Genomic DNA, 10,668 nt, shown 5'->3' with positions numbered 1-10,668 from the left:
GAGCACATGCATTAAGTGTATGAAAACAATAATCATATAATATATTGAAATGACAACAAAAATAATATAACATTTTATTATTATTTACAATCAATTGGCTAAAAATGTTTTGTAAGTTTTATGAATGAAATGATTATGTATTGTAAGTATTGAGAGGGGAATGGTATGTAAGGTATGTTTAGTACTAATATAACGTAATGTTTGAATGGTATGAATGGTTGACGTAAGTGTTGATTACGTTATGTTCGCCATTATGTGCATTGAATGGCATTTTGTGTGCAAAACAACACTATATTTACAATCAATTCAATTGATTTGCTGTTCAATAGATTTTGTTGAATATATTTAACTAACAATAAAAACAATTTATTTTTAATTTGTATTTTAATTGGTATGACATATGAACTGTCGGTAACTAACATTGTGGCCAACAATTGATACAATTATAATATTGTCAGTAAATATATATTATTACAAACAAACAAACGGATTGTCAATACAGAGTAAACATCAAACCATTGGATCCAAATCTCCTCTGAGTTATTGTCATTGAATGTCATTATTATCTGAAGATAAATCCAAACAAATGTCGGCAATCAGTCCTCAGCGTAAAAATCGTGGTAAATGTAAAACAAAAAACACGAGAAGTGGATCTGTGGACCAAATCCCACCTCAGGTATTGACAACACGTCGATCACATGTTTATAGTCATCGTTAGTAAACATTTGATTTGTTTTTGATTATCAATCAGGTGTTGGATGAGATCAATCGATTTCTTGAAGGAAGACATTCACCATTGGGTGATGTGGACATCGATATGAGTGATTGCAAACACGACAAGACTTTTTTGAAAGATCATAACAGCAAAGAGGTTGTGTTGGAACCGAAGGCCGGCCGATGTCTACTTTGTCGGTGTCCTCATAATCCCGATAGATCTCGACTACAGTCAGGTATTGCACGTGAATCACATAAATGTCATAAATTGTTTATTTAAATAAAAATAAACTTATTTTTAATGACTTTTTTTTATTGTAAATACTAATTGTAATAAATTTGTATGTTTTATAATATTTTAATGTTAGGATCGGATCAGTTGTCAGACACACCACAAGTATCGCTTTGGTTTTGCAACTCGTGTAAGAAGATTGTGGAAAAGGAAAGGGAATCTAATTGTTCGCTGACACTGAAAGTAACGGCCACTAACACTACCGACTGTTCGACATTAAGCGCCACAACCACTATATCTTCTTCGACATCAATTGCCACCCAAACGACCAACACGTCATCGACGACAACAACCACATCGACTTCCATATCGGTGACTACAAGTTCGTGTTCGTGTCCATTGTGTAAGCGTCACGATGAGCATCAATCACCTCACGAGGATCTACGCACGTGTTGGCACGAACTCAAGTCGGCAATTCTCCGCATTTACCGCGAGTCAGGACTTGTACTCAACCAGACATTTATGCAACAAAACCGTATGGAACTGACTCTTCAACATAAGGGACCCCTTCCTTCCAATGATAAACTCAAAGAAATTGTTCACAAGTAAGGCTCATATTATTTTAGATTATTGTTATTATTATTATTATATCTAATAATATAATCATTTTTTGATTGTTTGCATGTATTTTAACAATTTGTTTTAATAGTATAATTATTTTTAATGTGTTTTGAAATACCGGTGCTTTTTTGATAAATGCTTCTCCGATTTTTGAGGAATGCCTACGCATAGTCTGGTGTGTGTGTGTGTTTAAGTTGATAACTACCGTATATTTATACTGTATTATTACACTACAGTAAATGATTTGCCTCTCGTCCCACATAACTATTTGTCCGCACTGTTTGGCTCAATAGGCCTCTCCTCTCATTTATTATTTAAATGGCTGAATAGAAATATTTTTATTTTATTATTAATAAAGTTTTCAAAAAAAAATTATTATTGAAACATGTTTTCACTAACCTTAACAAAAACATGTCATATTTTGTGACTAAATTGATAAATAACAATAAAATTGCATAACATTAAAGATACAGATAAAAACATGAAAACAATTAATAACAATATAAACATATTTATTCAAAGCGTTTATATTGTCATTCAAGTGTTAATAACCTTATTATTTAAACGACACGATTTCCATATGTTTTAATAACACCCGCATTATATACTTTACTATTGTTAGCTATAAGTTATTTATTTATTTATATTTTATAATTAATATATTTTAATTAAACTTATATTAACTTTTAAGTTACATTATTACATTAAAATGTAATAGTATAGACTGCATGCATAACTTATATGTAATATACAGTATAAATATAGTAAAGATGAAAAAGTAATTTATAATTTTAAATTATTCAAATTATATTTAAAACACTTAAATTAAAAATATTATAATATTGTTTAAAAAGTTTTGACTAAATGATTTAATTAATTTATTAACAATATATAGACTGTGTGTTCACGATCGACATAAGCTTTATCAATGTCTAGAAGCACAGGTACGGCTGTTTGTAGTGGAGATGCGTCTAAACCTACTGAAGCATTTAGAACAGGGCTCTCAAGCGCTGTTTGAAGCAATGATAGATCAGTACAGCAAACTTTGTCGGGCGTCGAAAAAAAGTGCACAATTCCTGCAAGAATTAGAGTCTAAACATTTACGCAAATTCAACCTGACCTGGGAGTTCCTCAATAGACGACTCTTCCAAAGCACTGTCTATTCCGATACTTTTATCAAACACGGACTTCCTAAGTATGACATACCTCTCTATTCATATGATAGTTGTCATCGATTTTTATTAATGAAACAAAATGTTTGTAAATATCAGGTTAACAGCGCTAACGAAGGATCGGTCCCTAATTGATATGTACGCCCGGTTTCTCAAGTTTGAGGACGAAATGACAGTTATATCAGTTGTTTGGCGCGAAGCCCAACAGTTTATTGACAAATATGAAAAGGTTTGATCACTCTTTGGTTTTATTAAAATTATTTATTTAATTGTTATTATAATTAGTTTGCAATATTAAATAAGAAGAGGGCACTAATCAAAGAATGGGAACAATTTAGTGTCGAATGGGTATTAGATGATCACGTGTCGGGCAGTGTCGCCAATAAAAGTAAATCAGGAGAGAGTCCAATGTGTATAAAGAAGCCATCGATTGAGTGTCTAAACGCTCGCTTTCTTGAGGAACAGAAACTGTTAAAATCTGGTAAAAACATGCAATCCGTTAACTTAGAGGTGGAAACACATTCAGCACTACAGGAACAGACATTACTGGCCGCTTATGGCGAATGGGATGCCATTGATATCAAAGCCATATCAAGTCTTCAGGCATCTAATAAACATCTAAAGTCTGCCACTGCTTCCACACAAGTGGATCTACTGTTGACCAATAAAGCTAAGAATGAATTTCAAAAGGCTACCGATCATCACACTCATGAAGATGACGATTGTGATGATGAAGAAGAATGTGATGACGACGATGAAGATGTTGATGATGAAGAAGACGACGATGAGGACGACGATTCGTGTTCTGATCAGAGCTCAACCACTTCGACTTCAACGAGTAATGCTCAGCGAGGAGAAGGCGGTCGTGTTTGTGATTGTTGTTATTGTGAAGTCTTTGGTCACGGAATGCCATCCGTTGCGCCCACTTCTCGAAATTACAATGAAATGAGGGAACGATTGAGAATGAGGTTAAGTAAACGTAAAGCAGAAAAGTGTGAGAAAAATGTGACTCAAATTGGAAGTCAAATAACAATTGATAACAATTTTAAACCAAAAGATAAAGAGATTGAACAGAGAGATGATCGTGATTTGGAGGAATTGATTAACTTTATTAATGGTACTGATAGTGGTAATGGTAAAGAAAAGAAAAAGAAAAGCGAAAAACAAAAGAAACAGAAAAATAAAGATAAGAAAACGGTTTCCGATATTAAAGACTCTAAAAATACTTCCAATAATATTAATATTATTAATAATAGTAATAATAATAACAATAATAATATTAATATCAAAGAAGTGGGAAGTAATTCCAATACAAAAACTGCCGATAATTTGAATAAAAATCATAAAAATGATAAAATTAATGACCACTCAAAGGATACTTTGCTTATCAATCACAACAATAATGTTAATAATAATAATAATATTTGCCATCAAAACAAACCAACTAAACCACTAAAAGAACAAAATCAAAGCACAAAATGTGAATCACCGAAATTGACCGACAATTCTAAGTTAAATTTAATGGTTAACCAACATCTCAATGATCAACAACAACATCAACCAATGATTACTTATAACAACAATAGTATTAATGGTATGACTAATGGCAGCGCAAAGAACGCTAAAATTAATGGAAACAACAAAAAGAAGATTAAAATATCAAAAGAAGAAATTAATTCAAACCAAATCCAAAATATTAATAATAACAATAAGATTTCGAGCGAACCGATTGTCAATGGGATCATTGGACACCACAAACAAAATGGAACAACTGTTATGTCTAACGGTTCCCTCAAACATCACCACCAAATGAACTCATTGAACAGTTCTCAATCACCCGAAAGAATTGATAATAACTCAGATGTTGTCAAACAAAACAAACAAAAGCAAAATAAGTTGAATAGAAACAAAAAGAAGAATAACATCGAAGAAACACTATCTCCAGGTCTATACATATATTTAATTATATATTTTTCATGTATTTAATCGGATTATTATTATTATTATTTTAGATGAAGTTTTTATGCCAAAAGACATTGATTTGGAAAATGGAGAATTAGATGAGTTTGAGAAAGAATTAGAGGCTTTCAAAAGGTTTGTCTTTTATTTTAATTTTTTTTAAGTAAATATTTTCAATAATTACTAAAAATCTCTATTATTTTATTTGAATAATATTTAGGTTCTGTTTTAATTCGGTTCCGCTTAAAGTCAAAGAGAAAGTCAATGTAAATCTTAAAGACATTGTCATTAGGAAGAAAAATGAATAATTTGTCGGTTAAACAAACAAACAAAAAGTAAAATCCTATTCAATTGGTGGCAAAATGAAAAACAAAAAAAACTTGTAATTGTGATAATGCTATTGATTATAATTATCATTATATTATTGGAAATTCGTTAATCCCTTCTCTTTAATCTTATTTATATGTCTCCCATACTGTATGTCATATATCAGACACTTTTTCAAAATGAAAATCGGAAAAGTATATATTGTTTTTAATTAATAAAAGAGTTATTAATATGAGGTGAAAACATTTGACATATTTTTAAAAAATATAATTATATATAATTTTATTATTATAAGTAAAAATGTCTGTAATTATTAAAGAAAAAAATGAAAACTATATTAACTTTTTAAAGATTTTTTTTCATTTAAATATTTTTAATAATTTTTATGAATTTTCCCCCTTATCTCGAGTTTATTTCTTTTCGCAATTTTTCGCGAAACGATTTGCGAAAATAATAATAATATTATATAAATAATATTATAATTATGAATAATTATTAATGTATTTGTTTTTATTATTTTAATTATTATTATCATTTAATGAGTTTAGAAAAATGGAAATAAAAATACAATATACTGTGTATATATATACATATACAATACATATGTTATATTTAATAATAATTATAATTAGTGTATGATATTCAGTAAGTATTGGGATTGTCGATAAATATTATAGTATTTTTCCGCTATTGTTATAAAAATGTTTTAGAAAATCACAAACGATTAATAGGGAGTTATTAAACAAATCGTGTAATGAATGAAAATTTCTAATGAATACAATTTATAATTGAATATACAGTAAAATGTAAACAATTTTCTCATTAAAATTCATTAATGAATTTCAACTGAATTGAGGTCTTCTCAGATAAATACAGGTTTGTTATAATAGATGGTTTGTATGACAACATCGACTAGGAGTGACCTAATGCTACCCTTAAATGATGTTTTCGACTTACGGTCTGAATTGATGGCTAAATCCTGTTCCTTCCCTTGTCTTTACTAAACAATTATTTAATTGTTTAAAAATAACTTCTTATATAAATTGTTTTTTATTGTCAAAACAATTAATATTAATGGCATTATTATTTATTTTTTATAAAAATATTTATAGCTTTATTGTTTTGAATTTCCCATTTAATCTATTGTATAATTAAACAATAGTTAACAAATTATTTTACATATATTTTTAATATCATTTTTGCATAATTTACAAAAAGTCAATATTTTTGCATATATTCAACAAACATTTAAATGAAAAACAGTTGTTTATATAAATATTATAATATATAATAATTTATAAATTATATTATAAATATATTAAAAATATCTTCAAAAATAATTTACATAATAGTTCTAATATTAAAAGCTCTTAAAAAAATTATTTATATAAATATAAAATAGATGTTATATAAAATATTATAAATTGATATATTTTATGACTTATTTTTGTTTAATAATTAATGACTGATAATATTTCAAAATATATTAAATACAATTTTATAAAATATTTACTTTGCATAAATATAAGTTATTGTATTCGTTTATATTATAAAATATATTTTTATATAAATAATGTATATAAACTTTAAGAAAATTTAAATACTATAGAAAATACTATAGTTTATTTATAAAAGTTAGTTAAAAAATTAATAATAGATTGCATAAAATTTGCACTAATATTTTTTTGTTTATTAAAAATAATATTATATGGACTTTACCGGTAAAGTCTGTAGTAAATAAAAATCTGTTAAACAGTATATTCAATATAAAAAATATTTAAAAATATGTTTTAAGGTTTTAAGATATTAGATGTTATAAAATACTACTACATGTATAATTGTACCGGATATATATTTTAATACTAAATATTATATTTTAAATATAAAAATAAATAAAAGGTATCTATTATATAAAAATGACCAGTGCAAAAATTATGCAAACATTATTATATATTAAATAAATAAATAATTCTAAAAAACTATATAAAAATATATTACTCAACATTAATATCAGTGTAGATCTGAAACCACCACAATTGGTGAGTGTCGTCATCATTACAATCAGCCATTTTGACATCGGAACCGCTGTCTAACTCAGAAGTGGTCATACATTGACCGGTATATTCATTAATTATTTGACCACCTTTTGTATGTTTCCACAATTGTTTCTTCTTTTCCAATCTTACAGTGCGCTTACGTCTAGCTTTAGTAAACTTTAAATCAACACATTTGGACATTTGTATGACATCGGTGTCGGTCTCAGCTGTAGCACAACTCTCCTCTCGTCTCAGTTCTCCCCTATTGTTTAGTGTAAATACTTGATTAGTCCATACATCCTGTGGTCTATCGGGTGCACAGATATATAGACCTAATTATGTGTGAGAAATGAAAAGAAAATATAGTTTATATATTGAAATAACATTTTTATTTACGAGAAATAATACCTAAATTATGATCTTTGTCTTCTTCGCGATTCAAATTATCGAGACATAGGTTTGATATGCCGTTCCGCACATACCCGTAGGCTCGGGAGTCCTTATCAAATATATACTTATCTTCAGTATATATGTTCTTTAAATACCAACTAAAAGATTTACATTTCAGGCGTTCCTTAAGAGCTAATCTTTTGCTCAGATCGCCGGCGTCGGCATTCTTGAGGTCACTTCGATGCATAAAGAAATACTTCTGATAGTCATCCATCCATACTTTGACAGTACGTAATGTATTGATTCCGTGCGTATCTTTGCCATTGAAAGAGTATGGATGATAATCACGGAAAATATGGCCGACATGACTGCACGGATGAATTTCCAGACGACCACCGCATTGCCAAATACGGAACGATAGTTCGAGGTTCTCTCCGCCCCAGATCTCCATCGATTCATCATAAGAGCCGATCTCGAAAAAGTAGTCCTTATTAATAGCAAATAATCCGCCGGCCATTGTTGGCGACAGTACTGCTTTTGTCGGTGCTTTTCTAGTGGCGTCTTCATTGATGTCAATCCATGTGAAGTGTCCGCTCCACGTAAAGCCTCCCACTTGAAAATAATATGGATTTCCCGCATAATATTCAAGTGTCTTATCAGATATCACATCAATCACAGGACAGATCACATTTCGTCGGTCTTCTTTAATACGATAAAGCAATGGTTCCAACCATCCGACTGTAACTTCAACGTGACTGTCCAGAAATACAATTACATCTCCCTGTGCTTTACGGGCTCCTATAAGTCTAGCCCTAATAAGTCCTTCTCTTTTGTCAAGTCGTATCACATTTACCCGATCACCGAAAAAATAATTCAGGTATTTGTCTAACAAATCTTTTAGTTCAATTTTATCACTGAAATCGTCGACTAAAATGATTTCTTTGAGCAAAATATCGGGCGTTCGGTTCCAAACCGACCAAATAGTTCTTATAAGTGCCGACCAAATCTCGTTAGTATATATGATCACAATAGAGGTCGAGCTTAATGTCTTTAAGTCATACTCTACTTTAGAGCATTCATAGGGACGGGCGTCAGGTAGTGACCGATTGGGATTAATCCGGTCGGAGATAAATACATCGAAAGCACCCGATTTGAACATCTTTTTCGATATCTCCTTGTCTTCTTCGTTTGTTAAGCTCACAGCTATACCTTTATCGCCCCAACCGTTGACCACAGGATTTAGTTTATGAAACAGTTGCCAGTCTTTGGCACTCAACTCAATCACAGATACTTTGGAAGATCTCTTGGGATGTAATTCTTCAGATAATTCGTTTTGAGATTCAAACAGAAACGATGAGATAAATGAAGAGCTTTGATGTTTCGGTTTAATGGTTCGCATTAGTAGAAGAAATATGAGCGCCAAAGACACAAACAAACACATGACACGAATTATTGTCACTTTATTGCGGCGGATCCGGTAAAGCGATAGTCGACCGATGAATGACATTTTGTCGGTCCAAACGGATTGATGGCTCGGATTTAAGGACACTATATCAGACACACTATTGTTGGGACATCGATGACAAACAACTATTTGGATATCTATTTTGGATCAAATGTTAGTCAATCAATACATTTACCTAATTATCATAAAGTATATGATATAACATCTGTTTTTATAAAAACACTTACAACTGATTTTTGTTTTTAATAAATCAATCAATTAATCAATTTATATATTAATTAGTTGTCTTCATAACAATGTGTTGACACTTCATCAGTAATGATGAAGACATTGATGATGTGTTGGCAGTGATTGTCAATCGGTGTCAATGTTTTGTGTACTGACTGTGAGTTTGAGTCAAACACTTGTTATTATTTAGTGCTATGTTTTAGTCCACGTGTGATGTGTTGTAGTGTTTGACTCAACAACAGCTGTCATACAATTGGTATTCAATATTATTTACAGACAATCACTGTATGATTAACATCACTATTATATCATTCAAATATCACTCCTCTCTCTCTCTCTAAAGTATAAGCCATAAGATATTATAACTAACATATCGTTAAAAATATAAGAACTGAAAAAACTTTATTTATATAATAATTAATATTTTATACTAATCTTAATTATAATATATTTTTTAATTATCATAATTTTGATAAAATATGAGATAAACTGATAGTGCATTAAATATGCTAATTAACTAATTTGAATAATATATCATTTTATATAGGAATTCAATGAGACAATCATTTTTCTAAAAAAAGTATTTTATTACTATTAATAAATTAAATAAATTAAATCTATTGCTAACGTTAATAATTAACTATTAGGTTATATTTGATAATTCATTTTATTATTCTTTAATATTTATAGTTATTTTTGTTAGTTTGTTATTTACAATTTGTAAAATAATATACAGTAAAAACTCTAACAATTGTGATAAGATAGCCAATAAAGGAGTCATAACTCTAGTATTACATAATATATTTTTAATATAATATTTACAACTTTTGACTCATTTATTACATGCAATAAAATTAAAGCAATAATTTTTTTTTTTTTGAATAATAAATTATATTTGATTGACAATTATGTTTATTATATATTATTTATATAAATTATATAATTTTAAATATGCTTATCAAATACTTTGAATTATTTATGAATAATTAAAATGATTAGATATATAGTAATATTATTAATGAGATAATAGTGGCCGACAATTGACCAAATGTTGTGACAAAAGACGATAACATTGTCGATATGATTGATTGGTCCGATTCAACACATTTCATGACTTTCATTATATCAATTGTTATTAAAAATCCATTACTTATTGCTAGAAATATATTTGCCATTAAATAAATTATATCATTAGTGACCAAAATTGGTAATTCACGCGTTTGTGGCGATAAATTGCAAAACATATAAAATGGTATTAATAATAATCGCATAACAATTAAAATCAATTTTATTGATTTTAAATGTTTTTGATAGTTATCTGAAAATTTTGTTAAAAGACATCCAAACGATGAAAAACTATTAAATAATAAATGTGTTGTTATTGGTATCCAATAATGTAATGGTATAATTGTTGATAATATAGATTTAAAGTATATATTAATTAATATATAAGGATATATTGAATATGTGATTAAAGTTGTCAAATAAATATTTAGATAAAATTTCCAGCATTTTCTTAAAATA

The 10,668-nt window shown here is 28.7% G+C and overlaps 2 protein-coding genes across 2 annotated transcripts; one reads left to right on the top strand and one right to left on the bottom strand.

The window, feature by feature from the left end:
- The first annotated feature begins 275 nt into the window (after positions 1-275).
- LOC128964891 (protein FAM193A-like) lies at positions 276-5,259 on the top strand. Its single transcript, XM_054311546.1, has 8 exons — positions 276-676; positions 752-950; positions 1,083-1,551; positions 2,463-2,762; positions 2,839-2,968; positions 3,025-4,684; positions 4,752-4,833; positions 4,919-5,259. Exons 1-8 carry the CDS (start codon positions 554-556, stop codon positions 5,004-5,006), a joined length of 3,051 nt encoding a protein of 1,016 aa, XP_054167521.1. The 5' UTR covers positions 276-553; the 3' UTR covers positions 5,007-5,259.
- A 1,760-nt stretch (positions 5,260-7,019) lies between these two features.
- LOC128964720 (probable N-acetylgalactosaminyltransferase 9) lies at positions 7,020-9,353 on the bottom strand. The gene is made up of 3 exons (XM_054311356.1): positions 9,144-9,353; positions 7,470-9,053; positions 7,020-7,393 (listed from the first exon to the last, which is right to left on the bottom strand). Exons 2-3 carry the CDS (start codon positions 8,956-8,958, stop codon positions 7,020-7,022), a joined length of 1,863 nt encoding a protein of 620 aa, XP_054167331.1. The 5' UTR covers positions 8,959-9,053; positions 9,144-9,353.
- Positions 9,354-10,668: the final 1,315 nt, after the last annotated feature.

Source organism: Oppia nitens, unplaced genomic scaffold, assembly GCF_028296485.1.
Source record: "Oppia nitens isolate AA-2021 unplaced genomic scaffold, nextdenovo-longstitch-racon4-pilon3 scaffold9_pilon_pilon_pilon, whole genome shotgun sequence".
Classification (NCBI taxonomy): domain Eukaryota; kingdom Metazoa; phylum Arthropoda; class Arachnida; order Sarcoptiformes; family Oppiidae; genus Oppia; species Oppia nitens.
This window is presented reverse-complemented; position numbering and strand designations above follow the sequence as displayed.

Coding starts and splice junctions, on each gene's coding strand:
- LOC128964891 (XM_054311546.1), top strand. CDS start 554: ATGTCATTATTATCTGAAGATAAATCCAAACAAATGTCGGCAATCAGT. Junction 1,552..2,462: donor CTCAAAGAAATTGTTCACAA/GTAAGGCTCATA, acceptor AACAATATATAG/ACTGTGTGTTCACGATCGAC. Junction 4,834..4,918: donor GAATTAGAGGCTTTCAAAAG/GTTTGTCTTTTA, acceptor AATAATATTTAG/GTTCTGTTTTAATTCGGTTC.
- LOC128964720 (XM_054311356.1), bottom strand. CDS start 8,958: ATGTCATTCATCGGTCGACTATCGCTTTACCGGATCCGCCGCAATAAA. Junction 7,394..7,469: donor AGACAAAGATCATAATTTAG/GTATTATTTCTC, acceptor ACACATAATTAG/GTCTATATATCTGTGCACCC.